The following is a 24,541-nucleotide window of genomic DNA, read 5'->3' on the forward strand; positions in this document are numbered from 1 at the left end:
CTTTCGACGGACCATCAAAAGAGTTGTTGGGTGTTGGACCAGAAGATTTTCAACTTCTACTAGCAGAACCTAATGCGGCAAAACCCATTTTGGACAATGTTGTTGATTGTCAATTTCTCTTTGCTATCAACATCAAAATGGTTCCATTTGCCAGCCAAGAAACACAAAACGTTACTATTACAGCCATTAAGCCTTGTTAAAAGTTCCTCTAAACACTTCCTCTCAAGGGTGCTATCCAGTTTGCTTATCTTTTTCAATATTATGTATTCCATTTCTCCATCAATGTAAATATATTTTCCCTCAAACATATATAGCAAGATAGCTTCTATTATTTTCCTATATTTACAGATGTAAATAAACATCTTTTTATACACCCAATGTGTGTACTACTTAGACATGTTATTCCAAATTTTTATTTTACATTTATATAAATTAACATTGCAAATATTTTTTTTCAAATGAAACACATAATTGTATCTCAAAATTGTCTCTATGAATGGTTTGACATATCCTTTTTAATTATATTTTTTATAAGATTACCCTTGTTAATTATAATTATTCTTTAACATTTATTGAAATTGACATTGCAAAATTATTTTAAAAAAAAGAGATTAGTATGTGCAAAATATGAACATATGCTATGTTAATATGATAAATAGGTTTGTTTTTTTCTCCTCTCAATTTATGTCATAAGTATCTTTATGAATGGTTTTACATGTTATTTCAAATTATGTTTGCATTTCTTTTTCTATGTTTATATTACTCACCTACTCTTGCAAATAGATATATGTCGTCATTTTTGTATTACAATCATATTGTTATATATTTATATTTGAAAAAAAAATTTATCCACAGATAGACCACATTCCTTTGGTACTCAACAGACCATGCCCTGGTCATACAAATTGATACAATGCAAGAGAAGCGAGCTCATCGAAATGAAATGCAACGTGCAAGGTACCATGGAAGGAAAATTATTATTAACAAAAGCAGGCGAGAGACCCAACACACAAATCTTGAGCAAGCCTCTACATCCATATTTTCTTCTTCCCAATATCCAATAGAACTACAAACACATGTGCCTCAACTTGAACATACAAGTCAACCTATCCCAATAGGTCATATGCATACACCCCCAAATTTTTCACAAAATTATTGCAATGCTAGAAACAAATTTCGCTCGACGTTGGACAAACTTTCAAAGTTTTCAACATGTCTAGTTTGCATGGAAAAATATCCAGGAATTAAAACTAGACAACAAAATGGAATTAATACTTGTTACAGATGCACATCAGAAAAAAATGGCCATCGCTTCTCAAAATGGAACAACATGGACCCCGGTGAACAACCACACTGTTTGCAAATACTAACTCAAGTTGAGGAGATGTTGATAGCAAGGGTTAGTCCTGTCCTTCAGGTTACTTATGCAAGAGGGGGGCAACTCAAATATAGTGGACACACTATTTCTTTTCCTCAAGATATTTCTGCAATTGTATCCCATTTGCCTAGACGTGTAGATGGATTGGACATAATAATAGTTAACAGGGAAACCGGTATGCAACAACAATACAACTTCTATGTAAGTAGAGGACGTGTTTATGATGCATTGCAATATAAGATGTCATATGACCAATACTACAAAGATGTACAAGTAGATATCGCAGCATTAATATCCTTACCCCTTAACCCCACAAACATATCTAGCCTTCTACATGCAACAACTTCAAATCCAGATCCCATTGATATGAGCTTCATGCAAGAAAAAAGTACAGAAGATGATCCATTTGAAGAGAATTTGGAGACAACTATTTCATTTGTGGCTAACCTTCCACCGTCATGTAGAGAGGTCGAAGAAGTACGCTACTTACTACAACTAGGCAAAGGAAGACCACCTCCTATAATCCAATGGCCACCCATCTCCCCATTTCCCATTAATGAATACAACACTGAAGGATTATTTGTGATGTCATTCCCCACTTTGTTCCCAAAGGGTATAGCTGCATTCAAACAACCACGTCCCAAAGATGTTAAGCTACATGAGTATGCTCTCCATCTCCTGCGATACCATGATAACAGGTTTGGACAACACCCACGATTTAGGTACTTTATATTGAATATAATTATGCGGCATCGAAGTCAAGCCACATCATCTATTTTTGTTCAAAAGCAAATCCATGATGAACTACCTGCAACAATTGGTGCCCTTCGTCAAAGATTAAAGGACTTGCCTAATGACAAGCTTGCTGATCAACTTATGCGTTTTAGCTCATCAATTCATGGTACGAAACCATTCTGGAACCAACACAAAAGGGAACTTATTGATATGGTAATTCAAATTGGTTGCCCAACACTATTTTTCACACTTAGTGTAGCAGATACAAAATGGCCAGACTTACATACAATCATGCCATCCACCACACCAACAAATCCATATGCGGCTTCAAAGTGGCGGTTACAAAATATAGTTCAAAACCCCCACCTTACTGCACTCTACATGCATCATAGATTCACAGCATTTCGTGCTGAGGTCTTGGAAAAACTTCTTGGCGCAACTGACTACTGGTACAGGTATGACTCTGCCAAGTTTTAAATTTAAAATTTAAGTCTTATTAGTTTTTAGTCTAAACACCTTATTTTTTAGGTATGAGTGGCAACATAGAGGCTCAACACATATCCATGGTTTCATTTGGCTACAAGAAGCACCAAACATTGATAAAATGCAGTGGAATCACATTCCATCAATACAAAATGCACTACAGTACATTGATAGATATGTCTCTGCATGGAATCCACGAGCACTGGATCTTAGAAACCAAACATTCCATCGATCAATTATTGATGATCCTTTCTTGATGGACACAACAATGATTCAATCAAGTGATGCTTCAAATGACTATTGTGAGTTGGTCAATTCTGTTCAACGACATACAAAGTGTACTGCCCAAAGTTGCCTCCGAAGAAAGGGCACAACTCTTCTATGTCGTTACAAAGCCCCTTGGACCATTCAAGAAAAATCTACTCTTTCAAATGTTGAAAATGGCCAACCGAAACACACCCCTGCTCGCAATGATGACCACCTCAATCTTCACAACCCATTCATACTTTCTATATGGAGGGCCAATGTAGATTGTCAACCAGTTCTCTCAATAGATGTTGTGATCAAATATATTGCAAAATATGCAGCTAAAGCTGAAAACAAATCTGAGACATATCATCAAATGTTGTCTCGCATTTCAACAAACTTTGAGCCTGATAAACCAGCTCCTAATGCTTTTCAAAAAATGCTTCTAGAGAACCTTGTTGACCGTGATATAGGAGCTCAAGAGACTTGTCACCTTTTACTAAAACTACCACTATCCCTCTCTAGCAGAACATTTGTTTCTTTAAATGTGAACCAAAAAAACTTCCAATGTGTTTCAATCTCCCCCACAGGAACAACCACTTATCCAAATTATATTGCAACCTACATGGAAAGGCCTATACATCTAGAGAGAATGTGTCTTATTGATGTAACTAAAAAATGGTCATTCAATGCATCTCGAAAACGCGATCAATGGAAAGAGAGAACCAATCCTGTAATAGTTCGAGTCTCCCCTAGATTCACATCCATACCTTCAAAGGAGGACAAATATTTTCAAGCATTTTGTTGGAGTGAACTAATACTATACCATCCATTCCGCAACATTGAGATGGATTTTGGCTCTTCGGATGATGAAATTAAAGCACAATGGGAGAGGTTCTCCAACAACTACCATCCATGGCATGTACATCGAACAACCTCAACAACAACGGAAGAAAGTGATACTAGCACTCCTGCAAGCGAGCCTGAACAGATACAACAGGACTTCCTTACTGAATGGCAAGCCCTTTCAGCTTTATACCCAGGAATTCCTATTCAACTGGATGAACTTGATATGCTTGGCCAACGTGAAATTGACTTGAGCCATGACTGGGGAAAACACCACATACCCACACAATAAAAAGTTGTAGCTACTACTTTCATACACTCCAATTGGACAACATTTCAGTCCCACCATGTTTACAATCAACAAGCCACATATGCCTTGTCTATACAACAACAAAGGGCATATGATTTGGTTATTACACATCTACAACACAATACTTTAAAGCCACCACTAAAGATTATTGTTCAGGGAACTGCAGGCACGAGAAAGTCTCACCTGATAATGAGCATAAAGTCTACAATGATGAGATTGGCACCACCAGGACAATCACCACTACTACTCCTTGCACCAACAGGAGTTGCAACATTCAACATACAAGCTTCAACAATCCATTCTGCCCTTCGAATTCCAATCAAAGAAATGGTCCCCCTCCAAGGACAAACACTTGCCAGCTTCCAAGAAAGCATGTACTTCATTCATTATATTCTAATAGATGAAATGAGCTTCATTGGTCGTAGGTTAATACAATGTATTGATATGAGGTTGCGTGAGGCGTTCCCTACACATAACCAAATCCCATTTGGAGGACGCTCAATCATACTATTTGGTGACTTGGGCCAGCTACCACCTGTCAAGGACATTCCAATGTATGCTTCAAATTCTTATGGAGGGCCACTATGGCGAACCTTCACAACAATTATAACATTGGATAAAATATTCCGACAAATTGGAGAGCAACCTGCACAAATTGCTTTTCGTGAACTCCTCTCAAATTTGCGAAATGCAACACCTACAATTGAAGATTGGCAACTTCTAATGTCTCGATCAAGTTCATCACTCACCTCTACAGAACAATCAGTTTTCTTACCATCCAAACATCTTTTTGCAACAAATGAAATGGTGTCATTACATAATAAACGCATGTTGTTGTCTTTAGCAAAACCTGTTGCCCTATCTACTGCAGAATAGATGAAGGGATTGGCATGCTCAAATCCTGATGATGAACAACTACAATCAAATATCTTGCTATGTATTGGCCAAGAGGTTACGTTGTCTACAAATCTATGGGTGGAAACAGGACTAGTCAATGGTGCTCTTGGACAAGTCAGAGAAATTTTATACAATGATGGTGAACACCCGCCTCAACTGCCCTTATTTGTTGTTGTTCAATTCCAAAATTACACAGGCCCACCTCGGGATCACAATAACCCAATAAATATACCTATACCACCAATAAGTCGAGGTCTTCGACGCCAAATGCCACTAAAAATGGCTTGGGCATTAACAATACACAAATCACAAGGACTCACACTTCAAAGAGCAACAATTGACATTGGCAACATTGACCAGCAAGGTATGACATTCACAGCTATTTCGAGAGTTCGTGATCTGACAAGCCTTTGCATTCACCCAGGCTTCACATTTGAAAGGTATGCACGAATGCAACAAAGTCCACATGTCACTCGACGCAAAGAAGAGGAGGCACGGTTGAAGATATTATCAGATTCACAATCTACTGTAAGATCCATTTGAGGTTTGTTCCTTCTATTCTTAGTAATTTCCTTATATTATTCATACCTTTCAATCTTACCACATTTCTCAAATTAAACAACTCTATTTTACAAATTTCAGGTGTTTTGTGAATGTCCAAGACATGTTCAAAACAATGCTTCTAATTTTGATCTCTAAAAGGTAAATTATTAAACTCAATCAGGTTAGACAAATTCAATTGGACAATTTTCCTTTTCCATAGTTTTCTATTATATAGTATGATTCAATTACACTATTCTCTTTGACAAATCGCAGGTGTTTTCAAAAACAGTTTCTATAAAGTGTGATGTCAACTGTGGAACTATGTATCCTATTATAGGGAACCTATAAATGAAGAAGTTATGCAAATTTTATTTGCAAAACCCCTTTCAACATTTTAAGTGCATTTTCTATATAGGTTCCTACAAAATTAAACTAAAAGTTCTATTACACAATGTATTTTATTAAATTCTCCACTTTGTAATTCTTTTTGCTAAAGCAAATTAGTAAATAACAAGAATTCAAGCTGGTTCCAATTCATTTGAAGCACATGTTCAATTCCACAATGCTTTTTAATAAATTGTCCACTTTGTAAATATCTTTGTTAAACCAAATTAAAAAATAATGATATTTTGTTCCTTCTATCCACTTCATTTCAATCTACCCTTTCCTAATTTTTTCCAAAATTTGGTTGTTCGACGTATACATTGCACACCAAGATGCAATTGCTAGTTTTAATATTTTGGACATGTGGCTTAACTTTCTGCTTATATTTGGCTACTCATTCGCAAATTTCTATACACCACGTATGTTCGACAAATAGTGAAACCGTGCCGAGAGAACCAAACTGGATACTTGGAGGTTGGAGGTCGTGGGTTCGAAGTCGGTTAATGGCAATTCGTTAAATGAAAATCTTTAACACATTTGTCTGAGAGAACGGTCAAATCTCGTCTTGGTCTATACTCAGAGGTTGTGGATCGGGCTGATCCGTGGTGTAAATCCAAAAGCAAGCTCTTTAAACATTCAAAATGAATATCTTCAGGCTTGCAGGCGACATGACGCACCTCATGAGTGTGCTGGTGCTCCTGCTTAAGATCCACACCATTAAATCGTGCGCAGGTATACAGATTCACCATTAAATCTTCAATCTAACTGCATAAATTTCACATTTATTTGAATTTGCTAAATCTCTTTTATTTGTTTTCTTTCTCTCTAGGGATTTCGTTAAAAACTCAAGAGCTTTACGCTCTGGTGTTCATTACCCGTTATCTGGATATTGTTACGGATTATATATCATTTTACAATACGATGATGAAGCTCATCTTTGTGGCGAGCTCAATTTCAATTGTCTGGTATATGAGAAGTCATAAGATTGTGAGGAGGTCGTATGACAAGGAGCAGGATACATTCAGGCATTATATGCTGGTCATACCATGCATTGTTTTGGCGCTTTTGGTGCACGACAAGTTTACATTCAAAGAGGTACTTTCCATTTTTTAGTTTCTCTTGTTTCTATGTTGAACATCTTTTTCTTTTTCGAGTTCATGAAAAACAAATCAACGACATTGTGTTTTGAGGGGGTTTTCAAAGCAGTGGTTTGTCTTTAACGGGAAAGTACCTTGTCGCCAAGGTTAGGGTTGTTGTGGTTTCTCATGTAATTAGGTGAAATCCTCAGGTTACTATAATTGCCCTACATTGGATCACTTTGATCGCTTAAGCTTAGGAGCCTATGGTATATCCCCTACCTGGATGTCCAAATAAGCCTCGCTTAGTGTTTTAGCCCCAGCCTTAGCAGTTTAAAATTTTAAATATTAAAAGCAAAACTCATATGGCTTATGCGTTTATATACTTAGGGTTGGATTGGACCAGGTCAAATTAGCAGGCGTTTGCTCTCCTTATTGTGAAGTTCTTTTAGATCTGGCGGGTGAAGGAAAATAGTGATCTGGACCTTTTATTGACCAGCGATCTGTAGAATCTCTTCTTTGGAGCCTTCAAAAATTGATGTAGTTTCCTCAGAATATAAATGATGGAAACACTGCTGCACAGGCAGCGCTTGATTACAATCTTGATATCATTCAATGCCTGTACCCTGAAATTGAAATGACGTCACGAATATTAGTCCAATCTGTAAACCCTGTTTAGATTTGCCAAGATAGAGGTAGGATTTTATTCTAATATTGCAGATTGCAGTCAAGGGGTTTCGTCCTCTCTTTCAAAGCAGAAAAATCTCGAAAATGATCAATTGCAACACACAAAATGGAACCCACGTGTCCTCAAATGGGTGCCAAGTTTGAAAGTTTAATTATTTTTAATTTTTATTTTATATATATAGTGTTGACAAACACTTTTAATTTAATAATATCAATATTAATATTACTTTATTTTTAATTTTTCATATATATAGTGTTGACAAGCACTTTTATTTTATTAATTATATTTATAAACCATCACCTGAATTATACCTTGTTGATTCAGAACCCATGGGACCTAAAATGAGTGCCAAGTTTGAAAGTTTAATTATTTTTATTTTTATTTTATATATATAGTGCTGACAAACACCTTTAATTTATTAATAATATTAATAATTAATTATTGGGAATAGAGGAGACATGTCAGGTTCTCACATCCCAAAATTTCACAAAATTTGCTTCGTGATTTTTGTGACATTTTCTCCATTACTTGGCATTGTAATCCCTTAAATTCTATATGGTCTGATTCTTCCCGAGCGTTCTATGTGGCTTTTCTACTTGGCAGTCATTGGTTCGCTTGAAATTGGTAATTCCTTGTTGCACCACTGCTAGTGCTGACAAACACCTTTAATTTATTAATAATATTAATAATTAATTATTGGGAATAGAGGAGACATGTCAGGTTCTCACATCCCAAAATTTTACAAAATTTGCTTTGTGATTTTTGTGACATTTTCTCCATTACTTGGCATAGTAACCCCTTAAATTCTATATGGTCTGATTCTTCCCGAGCGTTCTATGTGGCTTTTCTACTTGGCAGTCATTGGTTCGCTTGAAATTGGTAATTCCTTGTTGCACCACTGCTTTACTTTTGTGCAATTCCACTATCTATCACGAAATTTTTGTGAGTGCATTCTCATAACCTCGTGGTTGTGTGGACATTATCTGAACTAACAACTGCAAGTGCCAAAACACCCTCTAATTGGCATGGTCCTTTCTTGTTCATGGCTTAATGTTAAGCATAGGTGTGGGGTCCAAACAAGTCGCATCACCATTAAATAATTGATCAAAATTTCAACTGGCTATCCAAACCACTTATCAAGTGTTGCTTAGACTTTGATCAAGTCCTTTGGTTTAAATGAGTCTTAATTATGAGTTAGTTTGTGAAATTGGCTTCCCTTTTCCCTCGTAGATCATCATGAGCACATCAATAAAATTATGAATCAATTAGTTCGTTATCTTCTTACTAAATTTTTGAGGTCCACAACATCCTCCTTTTTAATGCATGCATACAACATTGGGTTGAGTATATCTCTTTGTACATGCTTTGAATGATTGGACCTGTTGCTTGATGATCATTTGTCATATTAGTATCCACCTACAGTACATTGTAGTGTCTGACTTCTGGCATGCATTTTGATAAATCTAGATTGGAAAAGATAAACTCCAAGCATCCATTGCAATCAAGTGCTCAGAGTAAGGATTGAGTTGTTTAAAAATAAATGGTGAATTTGATTGGCGGGCAATCAAGATTGTCTGTCCAACTAAAGATGATCACTGTGAAATTACCTTCTCCCAAGTTTGTCTGAGTTTCTTATTTTCCATCTGGAACATAACATTGGATACCTTTTTAAGCAGTTATTATGTCATACATTTTATTCACTTTGTGGTGCATGCAAAGGCCTTTTTTTTGTCATCTTTGGTTGTTCATTTCATATCTTTTTCTCTTCTATTACTAATTGGCTTTAAAAGTTGAGAATCAAGAAATGCAACATATTATATAATGTTTGTTGTTCACATTATATATCCATAAGTAATTTAGTTATTGTTTTTGATTTTGCCACTTCATATCATAATGAATGGATTCTCTTAGGACCACGTGTTGTTATTTGCATTAACTTGTGATTGACACCATCTTGTTATTTTCCAAGAATATGAATTGTTGAAATTTCCTAATATAGGCACTTTTGGTTTACGATGGAACAGGTTCTCTGGGCATTCTCTATTTACTTGGAAGCAGTTGCTATTCTTCCTCAGTTGGTTTTATTACAAAGGTCCAAAAACATTGACAACTTGACAGGGCAATATGTTTTCCTTCTTGGGTATGATGCTTAGTGATGCCCTTTCTTATAGAATACTTAGTTTTTAACTTTGTACTAGTTAGACTCAAAAAAGATTCATAAATCTTGTGTGTGCACTTTCCTGTCTTTTACTACAACTTACTCTTTATAATTCATGTCAGTTGCAAATGGTTCATGAAACAATTACTAAATAATATTCTACTTGACAGTATAGGATTTCTGGAAATGTAGTCATATCTGACTATTCTTGCATATGGTAGGATTGCACTACAATGATTTAATTAAATCTTTAAGATGCAGGCTAAGACTTCTTTTATACTGAACATCTATGCACTTCGTCCACTTCATCACCAAATATACTCTTCTAGTTTCACTATATAGAAAGTAATATGTTTTCCTTGCAATTGTGTAGTAGGGTTGGATCAGACAGCCCTACACTGTCATTGCTTAATGACATTCATATTTTTGAAGAAGTAGAAAAGTACAAGTTCTTATATTAACAATTTTTACAAAAATTGAATACATGCATCTTTCCATAAATCCCTTTGAGAATACTTGATTTCCTGGTGAAAATGGCAAAAGCTCAACCCAAAAGTTGTAAAAACTGTTCCAACCATAAGTGACAAGTTATCTTAATCCCCCAAAGTTCAAACCGTTCCACCTTTGTGGGGAATTTTCGGAAGTGTAATATAGAATGCGTAAGAAGAAATAACAGTTAAAACTTTAAAGGTAACCCTGTACACAAAGGCTTCATAAGGTAAAACATTAAGGAAGCTTTCAGAGCTGCCGGCAAGGACACCAATTTGGTGCAGAAGACCCTCCTTTTGGAAGCACACGGGGTTGTTTCCCAATTACCTTATATATTGTTTCAGGTCTACATGCCCTGAATTTGAACCTGTGCCCTGTGTTAGATATGTTGGTGTTGGAAATAAGCCACACCCGGACCGACGATGGACTGGTCCAAGAGGGGCCAGTAGCTCAGTGGTAGAGCCACTCCAGCAGCGTATGGAAGGTCCCAGGTTCGAGTCCTAGCTGGTCCATGTCTCAACAAGATACACCTCAGTCATAAGGTCCATATGCTTTTAGCACCATTAACTCAACAATAAACAAAGAATGATCCAAAAATTCCTTGGATCTGCCCCTCACTAAAGCTCATCTGTGAAATTTTCAATCCACGGGACTTGGAATAATTAACTACCCAGGTGACAGGCATTCACCACCTTGAGCCAATTCTCTTTTTCTCTACCCACATTAATAAGGGGTTCCTAATATTAAATTTCTTAATAGCCAGCCTCTACTTGTTGCCTGTACTCCTAGGATGGATAGTTTGGAACTTGCCAGTACCCAGGATCTTTCAGGCACCAGTGCTCAACTGCTTAGCTACCTTATAGTTGCTTAATAAGCAACTGTAATTCCCTGTCAGTGATTCCTAATTTGAGACGACGACTACAGCCTTTGCTATAGCTTGGCAACCTATAAGATCCGCGAATAAGCTACTCTCTGGAGTTACAAGTTGAGACTGATCCCATATCATGTGAGGTAAGAAGATCTGATCCCTTAGGAAGTAGAGATCAAGAAATAATTTGTTAATTATTTGAGATGCCCGGCTCCTATCTTTATGAGACCTGGAGTAGATATTACTATTCATACAGAGATTCATGTGGGTTCTCAATTCACTTTCTTCCACTATCTTGATAAAGGTTTTTTGCTCCTTTTCTTTGAATTCTTATTTTAGTTATAGGTACTTACAAGTGGCTTTTAGAGCTATTAGGCTAATCATGTTTGAAAGTTTTAGCTTGTCATAAATGTTGAAGGCATTAAGTGCCCTTTGGATAGCAACAATTCATACACAGATGGGGGCATTAAGGCATTATTTGAGGTGTTTTATCTTTATGAGATCTGGGGTCGATATTACTATTCATACAGAGATTCACGTGGTTCTCAATTTACTTTCTTTCACTATCTTGATAATGGTTTTTTGCTTCTTTTCTTTGAGAGATCTTATAGGTACTTGCAGGTGGCTCTTAGAGCTATTAGGCTGATGACTTTTCAAAGTTTCAACTTGTCACAAATGTTGAAGGCATTTAGTGCCCTTTGGATAGCAATGATTCATACACAGATGGGGCCAGGTCAGTGAAATGACATTTGTTTTTGTGTGGAGTGCTTTACCCTTGTCCACAACCCAAAACATGTAGGTAAGCACTCATTACTCCCCCATTAAATAGTTATTGGTCTTGTGTATTAGGAGATGTTCTCATATGAGCATTCTCATATCTTGCATTAGCTCTTTTGTGGTGACAGAAGATAATATTGTCAATTCTTTTGGCCTGAGCCTTTCTACACATAGCAACACTGGATTCTGGATATGATCTTCCACTATATTGTCATCAGTGTGATGCTTCACTAACAAGTGCTTCCTCAAAAGGCTATTTGCATTCATTCTTGGTCATATTGTTGGGGTTCAACTACTTTAGTTTATCTCCTTTTATTTCAGTTATATTTCTCTAGTGTTTAGTTGCTGTAAGTTTAGGGTATTTTTAGCTTAGTACATTCTGTAATTTAATTAATTGTACTTTTGAGGAGTTCCATTATCTACTTTGGCTATTTGTGGATATGAACATAATTCCTTTCTTTCATCCCTCAGCACTTCTGAGAATGCCCCTGGTGTCTATTTTCACCTAGGATATTTTTGGGTACTCCATCTGAATCCAGTTTGGAAAAACTTTGAGGTAGGCACCTCCATTTCACTTTAGTCTCATCTAACTTTGGCTCCTGGAATTGGTGAGCTTTATTTTTTAAGAATATCTACATTCCTCACTACAAGAACCTTTCTGAGTCTCTGGAACAGATTCCTTCAGAGGCCCTTTAGTGTGATACCAAACTTCATGAGTTCGCAGTTAAAAATCTTGGAAAATACTCAATTTGAGGGCCCTTAAATATGTTCCACAAGACCAAATTGCTCCACTTTCTCACTACAGGTCTGGAGAAGACCATTGCTTTAACCTGTGCTATCTCCTTAAGGCCTTAGCTCTGGGTAATGTAAAAGTAGATTCTGTCTGTGTATCTTCTTGGCCTGCAAAGCATCCAGTGCAGAAGGAAGGTCCCACAAGACCTTTGCTTATTGATTTTACTTGAGCTAGGAACCTGTCATAATTAACTTCCCACAGAAAAAGCAGATTTTGGGCCATTGACATTTCTTTCTTATCTACTATCTGCTAATTCCAAGTGCAAAATGAATAGCCATTTTTGCAAGTGTAGTTGTCTTTACCTTTATCACCCCATATTTTACATCCTTGCCTGGAAGAAAATCCTGGAAAAAATAGGTTGAATATTAATAACTGAATTAAAAGATGGGTGCTCTAGCTAAAATTTGAGATAATGCCCTCACGATGCATCTTTTACAAAAGTCATTGATACAAATAACGAACTTGGGAGTTTCATTATTAGTCATTACTTCAAGTTCGACAGCCAGTATTGTGAGGTTGATTGACAACACATCTAATGGTAAAGTTAGCAATAATTTTTTTGGAGGAGACAAATTGCCAGAATCATACTAAACCATCATCGATTTGACTTTTATCTAAAATTGCAAAGCAGAGAGCTACTCTTGCCTAGTGGAACATGATTCATTACAAATTTCATTATTTATTAGAAGAGAGTTGGAAGTGAGAAAAATGTTGCTCAATGATTGGGAGAATTCCAAGTTTGTAAAGAAGGAAATTTGAAATATTCAGGAAATACGTTTGGGAGAGATTGAGAAGATCTCAGAAGTGTGTGTATCTGAACATAGAAAGGATAGATGGGGCAAACGTAGAAATTCAAAAACTTCTTAGAGATGATGTTGAAAAGCCTAAATGTGTTCAGCAAATCATGGACTACTTATGGAGCATATGCTTAACTATCCTGTACATGTGCCTGCTTGTTATTTGAATCTTAAATTAGTGGGATGAATCAAGATGGAGATGATGAGATAACAATGGGCTTACTTGAGACCATAGTTTAATATCTTGTGACTTGCAAAACTCAGCAAGCCCAAATTTGATGCGCTCGGCAACTCAGCAAAAATTGCCCATTCATGACTGGAAACATCCTATGCCCTTGTATGCACAGGCAAATAAGAGATGTTTAATTATCCCCTCACAATCAAAAGGCATGCGCTTGACAGGCTGTAACTGGAAAATGTGCCCTCGTCAGGCTGCAACTGGAAAACGAGCTCACTGCCTTTTTCTTATTTGGCATGTGTGTGGTTGAGGGGATCTTCACATGGTTTGATTCCTGCATTCCATATTCTTCATACAATCTATTTGCCTGCTGTCTGCAACAATGCAGTACAATGTCCTTATGGCTTTGGGAAATCTTTTTGCCGCATTTTTGGTGATTAGCTTGCCATTTTTTGGCAAAATATTGCCTGAGTTTTTTGGCAATTGAATCGGGAGCAGTTTTGTCTTGTGAGAACTCGCAAGTCAGGAGTTGTTACTCTATGCTTGAGAAGATAAATAGGTTGCTTCTCACTCTATGCCTTACCTTTTTCATAATCTGAAGAGTGCTTAAAATATGGAAGCAAAATCAAATGTGATTTTTGTGATTTTTATTTATCGAAGTGGTGGAAAAATATTTAAAAATGTATGTGTTTGTGATGTGTAGTATTCTCTTGGAGTGCTGTGTCGTGTAAAAGATGTTCCTTCCATAATCTAACCTTCACTAAGATTAGGAATTGGCTAGGGGCTGAAAAATTGGTACACAGTGTTGACAGTTTTCATATTTGACAGTTGCATTTTAAAGAGTGTTACTACCAGTCAAAAGTGGATCCTATAACAGCTATTGACTGGGAAAATTTGAGCAACTATGAGGAACTTGTACCACTTTAAATATAAAATCAAACTTAAAATAGTTATTGAAATTGAACAACATTTCTTCTGGCATTTTAAATTCTGAGCAACTATTTTTTGAGCTCAATATTCTCTTTCCTTGGTAGCTTATGTAACACAAGGCACTCAGTTTATATACAAGGAACAGACTTAGCATCATTTCACCTTACCATCCATAGACCATCTTTACCTATAAGAATTCTTAGTATGAATTTACAGGAATAAATGCATATGCATCTTGAAATTTGCAAAGTTGGTAACTAATCAATTACCCACTTATTTCTTATGTTAACTAAATGTTGTCAATGCATCGCATATCATATATCATATTTGTCATTGTTGTCTTTGTATTTGTACCTTGGAGATTGTGATTTTCTTAGATTCATAAAAAAAATATTCCCATATGAAATTTCGTTTGGTAAAGTGCCCTGCATTGATACAATATCAAGTGATGATGTTGTCTTGTATGGTTCAGAGGATTTTACCCTTTTGAAAGTTAGACTTCTCTGTTGCAACCGCTTTATCTTTCCAGTATGTTTAGAGTATAGGATGCAAAGAAAGCTTGAACAAATTTTGTTTTAACGTAGACTACGGTAAGCTTGTGATACTGTATATATGATCAAATTTTGAATTGTTATAAAAATAGAACAAGACCTCTTGTCGGTATTCCGAATTTGTAAGCAATTGTTTTGTTTTATATAGCATTCCAAATATGTAAGCAACTCTTTACATTGTAAAATTTTGAAACCTTTTTAAAATAGTGTTTAGGAATTTAAGTTAGTCATGTAAGAAAGATGGCATCCTACATCATTGGCTTATGTAAAATTGTGTGGGCTTGATCATCTCTCCAAATACTATAATAATTAATTATCAAAGGGGTTGTTATCTCCTACTTGGCTTACCTTAAAATCTAGCTCAATGCCATTTTTAGGTCCAATAGATTCTAAACAATATACTTATCTTTTGTTAGGTGCATGCTTGGTGTTCTTTTAGTCACATGTCTGAAGCTTATTACCAAATGCAGAGTAAGATTAGCATGAAACGCGATATTATGCATATTATGCACTTGTGTATCCCAACAACCTAATGGCTAATGAAGCTTTTGCTCTGAAATTCCTATGTTACAAATTTTAGATATCACTACAAAAGGAAAATAAAATAAAATATAGAATCTTACAAAAGTCAAATTGTTATATGTACGCAAGTGCTGAAATGGAGATATAAAATTCTACGAGAGTCAAATACGAAGGATTTATAGCAGAGTTTGTAAAAGTTTTGCAACATTTAGTCTGTCATGGTTATATAGGTTGAACCTAGGTCTCTCTGGTGTTATTCATTGATCCCTTTAGGTCTCTCTGGTGTTATCCACCTGTCCCTTTATTGAATCGGCAATAATAATCAAGTTCATGTAAAAGTTTATATTTTCTCACAAAGAAATTGTCAGTTCTGCTTTCTTTTTCTCTGCTTGGCATCTTTTGCCATATTGATAAACAATGCAAGAGGTATAGATGATCAGCTGTTTGGTGTCTTACAGCACAGCTAATGACCAGCCATGTTTTACATAGTTTAAGCCTATGTAGTAATATCGAAGAATTCCGCTGACTAAATTTTATCCCCTCTATGCTATTTATGTTCATATTTTGTAGTAGCAGTAAAATTATGTGGTGATTACTTATTGTTTGAATGCTATGGTTGTAAGAGTTATCAGTTGCTTAACATAATTTCTTCATTTGGCTGATTTGACACAGCAAGCAATGTTTAACTTTTGCAGGGCTTACAGGGGACTTTACATCTTGAATTGGATATATCGTTATTTCACTGAGAAACATTACTTTCGATGGATACGTAAGAATTTTTTCTGTCCATTATTATTTCAGGTTAAGGAAATAAATATTTTTCAAGGTTGTCTGATATTTCCTTTCCTGTTCATTTCTCAGCTTGGGTATCTGGGATCATTCAGACGGCTCTTTATGCAGATTTCTTTTATTATTATTTCAAAAGGTTGGGTTCTTTAAGCTTCATTTTGGGCAAATACCTCTCTATGTTCATGCGTTTCTCTATCTACACTTCCTTTTATTCATATCTGTGACTAACTTGTTCATGTTTGAACTGTTGTCTGGTATAACAGCTGGAAAAACAATGAGAAGCTGCAGTTACCGGCTTGATTTTGGTTTGGAATTATTCATCTGCAAAGGGAGTCTCCACTTTGTCGAAGCCAATTCTTGTTCCAGAGCTATGTAAATCTTCCAATTGAAGGATAATCTTTTTTGGAAGCAAACTCCTGTTCCATTTTATTCATCTAGCTATCGCAATTTTATATTCTGATTAGACTGCTAAATATTCCCAGGTATAAGAATTTTGTGAATTAAATAACTATGCAAGCCAATTCTTTTGTCACTATCCTAGTACTTGGTCCTGGTCCTTGGTGAAGTACCTTTTTCAAGATAATAGGAATGGGTTTGATATTCTTTTCAGGAATTTAGTCTATGTAATCCTGTAATTTCTAAGGCCTTCACTGGTTGAAATCATAACAGTAACTAATCAGGATGGGTTCTTTTTGCTCACCCGCTAGAGCAGTTCTGATTGAAATTCTGGAGATTTCAGGGGTAGTTATTTTGTGTTTGTACGAGAGCTTATAGTCAAGGACCCTTCTCCAGCTACTTTCAGGTCATTTCGGGTCATAAATGGCTCTGATGTTTGAAAGGGAATTTATTGAATATAACATCTCAGAATTGTAATTGTTAAATTGACAGTGTGTGGAGATTCTTTTTTGATTTTCAATTATACATATTTTCTGGAATTGGCGTTACTACTATGTCATGTTCATTTAATTTTAAATCATCTTGGTTCTTTCTTTGTGGATTGAACCATTTAAGGGCTTGAAAGAATACCTGTCTTTTTTCTGAATAAATTAGCAAGTGGACAAATCATTTGAATACCAAGGCTGATAAATAATATACTCTACAAGAGGTTGAGAAGATTTATTATTGTTCTAAAATTTGTTATTCTTCAAGCTGATAAATTTGGGGGTAAAAGAATTTATTACTGATCTAAATGTGAAAAATGAAAACATTCTTTAAGCAAGTCAAGTTCATATCAGATTTTTATAGAACTATCAGCACGTCACCTGCAGTAAGTTTGCTTGCCCATTTTCTGGTCTTAGATTTATTCGCAACTCAAAACTCAAAACTTAATTGAATATACAGTCAGAATACATCTCATGAGGGCTTGGCTAGTTTCTTTTAAGTGCAAATTTATTAGGAGTCTCGCATCTTTTCGTTTATATAAAAATCTTGTAGCACTCTCATTTCCTGTAAATTTCCATTTGTGACAATGGATATAAAAATTTCCATTTGTGACAATGGATCTAAAGCATGGTCTCAACAAATGATAGCATATTATGATTTCAATAACATGATCACCAAATAAATTGACCTTTAAGCTGACTAACTCACTAACATCCATTAAATGTCTTACAACTACTATTCATGTTAAGATATACATATTGGCAATCAGGCATTGCTTGCTATAAGAACTCATTGAGTTGAGTTTGACGCAGGAGGGGCATTTCTATCATTCTATGATTTCAAGTTCTAACATTTCATGGAACTCACTTGTTACACAAGAAACTTATTGAGAAAATGCTTTTATTAGGATCTATGTTTGTGAGATTAAAGTATGACAATTATTAGACACTGCTAAACGATATTGAGTACTGATTTCATTGAGGCCGCCTGTAGTGTTGAGCACATCATATTGGAAACGCTTAAAAGTGATGTACATGCCTAAGGACCTATCTTTTTAGTTGGTATTGCTTTAAAAATTACAAAACTCTGTTACATTAAGATGTGCAGGAAAGTGGTATTAAGCTGCTGTACAAGCAAATTTGGTGGAGAATATATGTATATATATATGTCCTAACCCTCCGTTGCTAGGATGCCTTCTTTTGAGACTGCTAATTTGTGTTAAATCAGTGATGTTAGTGTGAGTATGATATATGTGATTGCATTTTTTAAATAAACCGCAGAATCTTTGTAACATGAATTATGTAATTGCATTTTGTTAAATAGGCTCCAGAATTTTGGTAACCTGATTTACGTAATTGCATTTTGTTAAATGGGCTCCAGAATTTTGGTAACCATATTTAACATTCAATCATTATTTATTTTTTCAATTTGCGACCTAAATTCAAATTAACATGACTGATTTGTGACCATATTGGAAAGTACTTTAACTGTTTTTTGTGACCTAAACTGTTGAAAATAATGTCAGTTGTTTTTCTTGGAAGAAATTTAATCTATTCTCCATTGAAAGTGCAAAGTCTAACTTTATTATTCAATTGGTCAACCTTTTGATGAAAGTATAAAACTTATTTAAGCGAGGGTACTAGAAGTCTGAAATTGCTGGGTTGCCTTTTGCTCCCCATTAAAGATAATTTTTTTAAACTCACTGCAGAGGAACATATTTTGAGAGCAAATAAAGTTCTTCTAGTTTTTGCTTTGCAGTTTTGTAGGCCCTACCTCTTGGGTATATCTTTGACATTTCTGAAGTTGCTTCATTGTTGTTGCAAACATAAAAGTAGGTGATGTCGAACTTTTTAGCAGTCTGAAGAGTAGGATAGTGTAGAGAACGATGGACATATTGTGAAAATGCTTATTTGATATAGGTAAATTAGGCACATATCAAATATAAGTTAGCTTTCAAATATATGTAAACCTGCTTTGTGTGTAGAAAATCACTTTGAACATATGTATACCGGAATTTATAGTCTAGGTGTATGAACTTCTTGTACAGATGACACTGACAAGTGTTTTAGAATTTCGTTTATAATCCAATATGTAAATGCTATTGAGACTACTAGAGCTAATCTTGTTTGAGATCCTATTTGCAAATGCAAATGAGTCCACTCCGGGTTGCCCCTTGGCGGAGAAACCAAAAGATGTGTTAACCCTATCGAAGAAAACAAGAGATTCTAAATGCAAGTTTGGGGATTTCAAGTAAGGTTTTGTAATAAAGTCGAATATTATTCTGAAGAAACCAGTTAATTATATAATTATATTGATTAGGTTAAAAGAAACCTTCCAATAACTTCTTTGAAAGCAACGCAAAAGTGTGGTAGATACCGACCTCTATTAATTATCTAACTAACATTATATACCATCACTTTTAAAGCTAGCACCATGTGAAACAGTATATAAAATAACGTCATGTGAATTTTTTCGATCATATACATTGATTATGACATGAAACTTTGTCATGTGAATTTTTTCGATCATATACATTGATTATGACATGAAACTTTGTCATGTTGCAATAAATATATCACATATGAAAAAGTTCTTGACCTTACATCATATTTCTTTGACTTCACACTTATTATATTTTGTAAAATAAACTTAATTAAGTAGTCATAATTGATGGGATATAATAAGATCTCAGTCTACATTTGTTTCTCTATTCAATTTATTTTTTTAAGATGTAAATAAAAAGTCTATTATATTTACATAAATAAACACATATCATTTAGTTAATTTGTTGTATTTCTCATCATTGAATAAATATGTAATTAAGTCTAATTGTTACTTTTGAGTTAGTAGATGATGATGAAACATATTATTGTTTATGTTCAAATAAGTTATTGTAATAATTCTTGTATTTAAGATTATTTCAAAGATATGCTCAGTGAATTCATGATTATTTGATCTTTTGTGCATTTCTTAAATATGTTTGAATCAAAAGACCTTGAGTTTACATTTATTACACTTTCTAAAATAATTTTATCTAAATAGTCATAAATGGTTGGCCTATCATTATTTCTCTATTCAGTTTGAATTTCTTTAGATGGAGACAAGAACTCTATTTAATAATCACACAAACAAACACATTTCATTTGAAACTAATTTATTGCATATTTTATTTTTTTGATATTGAGGGTATCTCCACGACCCAGCCTAGCGGACAAGGCGAGTTGAGGAGAGACTAGTCCTTGGGGTAGGATAATCCTTGGGGTAGGATCCACAACCCGCAAGTAGTAATTTGTTGCATATTATTGTCATTAAGCAAATATTTTAATCAAGTGTAGTTGATAGATTTGATCTAGTAGATGACAAAATGTGCTAGTGCTTGCACTCTATGAAATGGACCATATTTAAGAAAAATGTAAAATAAAGGAGAAAACAACCATTTGAATGAGAGTTTTTTACATTATTTTTATAATGCTTGAATTTTAGGTTTTATTTTATAGATATGACATTTGATGAATAAAAAATGTGTGTGTGCATTTTAGATTTTATTTTTTATATGATTGTTTGGTTTTATGTGCATTTCTAAAATGTGTGTGATCAAAAGATAGTAAAAAAACAATATTCTAGATCATTATTACATGGAAAGATGTGTTAAGAGTTATAACCATATATTATGTTATTTTCTTGTATTTTATCATGCTAGACATGTGTTGGATTATATAATTGAAACATCTTACAACTATATTTTTTAAATAAATATATGAGTGATCAAATTCTTATAAACATATAGCCTATTTATTCAATCATTACATAATGAGAAAACTACAAGTATGTTTTTTTAAGAGAGAGAGAAAGAGTTGATTTAGTCATCATATAGTAAAAGATAACATATTGCTTTTCTTGTTCTAATTATTCCATTTTTAAGAACTTTGTGTATGTTAAAAATAGATTAAAAATGTTTTCATACTATAATTTTGTAATATTAAACAAGGTGAAAATCTTCATAGAATCAACTATTGGAGTCTTATGATTTTTTGAGGAAGCCTTGTATAATTTTATTTTTGTAGAATTTTTTTTGTTATTTTATGTTTGATTTTATAGTAGCTAGCAACTTTGGTTTGAATAGTAGGGGCTCCCATAGAATAGTAGTGGAATTCCCTGGAGCTAGGTTCTTCTAGTAGGCTAATTAATAAGGGTGGGCAGGGATGGATTATAGGGCTCAGTAACTCTAGTGGGTGGCTCAAGGGACTCAACTCACTATAGAAAGGATAGGACTCGACTAGAAAGGATACTATTAGAGGACAATAGTCAACATTACATTTTTCGGCGTCATCTTCATTACTTGATAATTTTTTGAACTTAGGGCACTTAAGAGATGGCGTTGCAACAGTAGGGCGTTGAATGTTCGAGCGACTTGGAGACTCAACTAGGACCATGCCTAGCATAAAAAATCCCACCCAAAATTGCTTGCATTTGCAATTCATAGATATGACAAACAAAATGAGATTTACCATATCTTGCAACTTCACACATTCGCAAGATAGGGTAAATGAGAGATGCCAAAGAATAGTACCAGGTGCAACTTCTTGGTTGAAAATCTCTTAGTGCTTTCATACAACATGCCAAAGTTGGAAATGGTGTATGAACTTGTTGGTCTTGATTCCCCTTGGTATCCAGACACATAGGTCTACTATATCTTGAGGACATGTTTGATTAGATTGAACCATCTTTGAATTCAATGAATATCTCCTCTTCAAATTCGACAACATGCGTTTGCTTTCAATCAAATTGTTCTCAAGGATGCCTAAGGAAAACCACTTCACATAATGTCACAAGGTATACACATGATTTTTACATGTTCTACACATTTCTATTATTTAATCAATCATATGATTGTGTATCTTCCTTTGTAACTTCCTAATCTACACTAGAGATGGGGAGACTAGCTTGCAGATAAGTTGGATTATCAAAAACCCCTCTTTAATATGATGGAGTCTTTGAAGAGTTTCTCCTTGATTTTTAAAAAAATATTGTGAAGAGATTTTGTGGAAGTGAAACATTAAGTGTGTTCTTTTGGGGACAATATTTAGTAGACATGTTTTCAATCTATATATTGAGCCTAGCTTCAATTAGGATTTCATGATGGATTTGAATTTCGTGTCTGAATAGATAATCTTTGTGACACTAATCTTCTTCATGTGAGAGGATCACACAAAGGGTAGATAACCAAATTGGCTTGCTCTACTATCCAACACAAAAAAAAGAGTTTTTTTTTGATAATTTTTTTTTGTATTTGTGCCAACCTAAACATTGCTCAATTATGAAAATATGTGTCAATTATTTGATCAATGATAATATTTCCATTCTCAATTTTTAATACTCTTTAATACCATACTAATTACGAGTCCCTCCCCGCACCACCTAGAGGAACAATATTCTTTAAAAGCATTGAATGAGGTTGTTTTAATTTTTGTTGTCAATTTATGGAATTAGAATTGAAACTTTTTTTGGTATATTTATTTTAATTATCCCTTTCATGTTATTGTACCAATCACAATACATGCATAATAGATTATGTAGAGGGGTTTTGTCCACAAGGTGTTTCATCTCTCCACACTATTAAAATATCTCACTCTTCAACCATCAAATAGTGAATAGAAATGTTACATTTTATCTCTACCAAAGTGGTAATTAATGAAGTCCATGTCTAATGGAGGTTAAATTAATAACTAGTGTAAATGAGTACATTCATTCCCAAGAGCTTGGAGTATATGTACATTATTATTAGCAAGAGTCATTTAGATATTTTACATAGATTTTAATTTTAATTATCTTTTTGCTACTTAGAGATAAAAAATGTATTTGTTTCTACAAAAAATATAGGCATTGATGCTCTGCAAAAATGATTGTTAGGAACACACAAGGCAGACAAGTCAAACGTTAGTGTTAGTAGTATCAATCATAAACGAAATACAAAGGAAACTACAATCCTAAGCATACATATCAAGAGAGATTTTAAACATATTATGGAAAGCATACAAAAAATGGAGAAAAGACACAAAACACTCCCAAATGTTTGCCAACATGCTCATAACTACTTCTCCCTTGTTCCTCTCCTCTCCAAGTTCCACATGAGTGTAGCCCTCAACTTTTTGCACTACTATGGATATCTTATGGAGATTCAAGATTATAAAAATGATTAAATTATGCAAATACAAGCTAAATATGAGAATGCCTAGTTAAATCTATGTTAATTTTATCCAAAATAACAAAGAAAAGTGTTCCTAAAATGCTCTCTTAATTTTACTATAGATTAGATGCATACAAGATTTCTGGATCTGGATATGAAGGAAATGGGCTCTATTTATAGGAAAAATAGAGAAATGGATGGTTAGGATTGAGTAATCTCAACAAGGGTCAGGTTGATGGGTTTATGATCCATGTGGGGGCTTTCAACCCAATCCCAGGATGACAAATGTAATCATGAGATGACTTGAGAGGAGAGGGAAGAAACATTAAATACTTGAGATGACATGAAGGTTAGCTTGGGAGGTAAGGTTAGACTTGAGTTGAATGAATAAAGCCTTTATCCAATGAATAATGTCTTTATCCAATGGACAAACTCTTGTGCAAGAGTTAGTGGGGATAACCATGGTCAAAGCAATGAATGCTTGAAGAGACACATGAGTTAGATGGGGGTTGAGTTAGAGGGAAAGCCTCTAACCATGTGGGTGAGTTGACTTGACCATTAATGGTTATGTAAGAGCCATAAATGGTTATGTAAGAACCATTAATGGTTTGGAAGACTTTAGGGATTAGCTTGTTGGAGACATAAAGCATTTAATGCTTTTCAAAGACTTTGGAGGCTTTAAGAAGTGACTTCAAGTTGCTTAGGAATGTGACAATAATTAGGGGATGAGTTTAGGATAATTAAGAATGGTTTAGAAGAAATTAGAATGGATTTAGAATGCAAGTGGGTTTGGTGGGTAAGGGAAAATAGGATTTTAATTAAAATAAAATTACTTTATTTCAACAAAAGAATGCATGTGGGGGGGTAGTTTAGGGATTTAAATAAATGTTTTATTATTTATTTAAAAGAGGAAAGGGGGTTAAATTAAATAAATATGTATTACTTATTTAATTGATTTTGAGTGTGGCTTAGTGAATTAATTTAAATAAATTGAATAATTTATTTAGTTAATAGGAGAAGAGGTTGAGGATGAA

General features: G+C 34.5%; 4 protein-coding genes across 4 annotated transcripts; all 4 read left to right on the top strand.

Annotated features, from left to right (window-relative positions):
- The first annotated feature begins 913 nt into the window (after positions 1 to 913).
- On the top strand, positions 914 to 2,590 carry LOC131034818 (uncharacterized). The gene has a single exon (XM_057966415.2). It carries the CDS (start codon positions 914 to 916, stop codon positions 2,588 to 2,590), a length of 1,677 nt encoding a protein of 558 aa, XP_057822398.2.
- A 127-nt stretch (positions 2,591 to 2,717) lies between these two features.
- On the top strand, positions 2,718 to 3,980 carry LOC131034819 (uncharacterized). Its single transcript, XM_057966416.1, has one exon. The coding sequence runs from the start codon at positions 2,718 to 2,720 to the stop codon at positions 3,978 to 3,980; it is 1,263 nt and encodes a 420-aa protein (XP_057822399.1).
- An 894-nt stretch (positions 3,981 to 4,874) lies between these two features.
- LOC131034820 (uncharacterized) lies at positions 4,875 to 5,438 on the top strand. Its single transcript, XM_057966417.1, has one exon. It carries the CDS (start codon positions 4,875 to 4,877, stop codon positions 5,436 to 5,438), a length of 564 nt encoding a protein of 187 aa, XP_057822400.1.
- Positions 5,439 to 6,196: 758 nt separating this feature from the next.
- On the top strand, positions 6,197 to 17,382 carry LOC131034794 (ER lumen protein-retaining receptor). Its single transcript, XM_057966393.2, has 6 exons — positions 6,197 to 6,554; positions 6,652 to 6,917; positions 9,611 to 9,726; positions 16,345 to 16,418; positions 16,511 to 16,574; positions 16,702 to 17,382. The coding sequence occupies exons 1-6, from the start codon at positions 6,464 to 6,466 to the stop codon at positions 16,736 to 16,738; spliced, it is 648 nt and encodes a 215-aa protein (XP_057822376.2). The 5' UTR covers positions 6,197 to 6,463; the 3' UTR covers positions 16,739 to 17,382.
- The last annotated feature ends 7,159 nt before the right edge of the window (positions 17,383 to 24,541 follow it).

This window comes from Cryptomeria japonica, chromosome 3, assembly GCF_030272615.1.
Source record: "Cryptomeria japonica chromosome 3, Sugi_1.0, whole genome shotgun sequence".
NCBI classification, from domain to species: domain Eukaryota; kingdom Viridiplantae; phylum Streptophyta; class Pinopsida; order Cupressales; family Cupressaceae; genus Cryptomeria; species Cryptomeria japonica.

Bases quoted from the DNA above. Each gene is read 5' to 3' on its own strand.
- LOC131034818 (XM_057966415.2), top strand. From the start codon at position 914: ATGCAAGAGAAGCGAGCTCATCGAAATGAAATGCAACGTGCAAGGTAC.
- LOC131034819 (XM_057966416.1), top strand. From the start codon at position 2,718: ATGCAGTGGAATCACATTCCATCAATACAAAATGCACTACAGTACATT.
- LOC131034820 (XM_057966417.1), top strand. From the start codon at position 4,875: ATGAAGGGATTGGCATGCTCAAATCCTGATGATGAACAACTACAATCA.
- LOC131034794 (XM_057966393.2), top strand. From the start codon at position 6,464: ATGAATATCTTCAGGCTTGCAGGCGACATGACGCACCTCATGAGTGTG. The intron at 6,555-6,651 runs GTATACAGATTC...CTTTCTCTCTAG, and splicing joins CACCATTAAATCGTGCGCAG to GGATTTCGTTAAAAACTCAA. The intron at 9,727-16,344 runs GTATGATGCTTA...TAACTTTTGCAG, and splicing joins CAATATGTTTTCCTTCTTGG to GGCTTACAGGGGACTTTACA.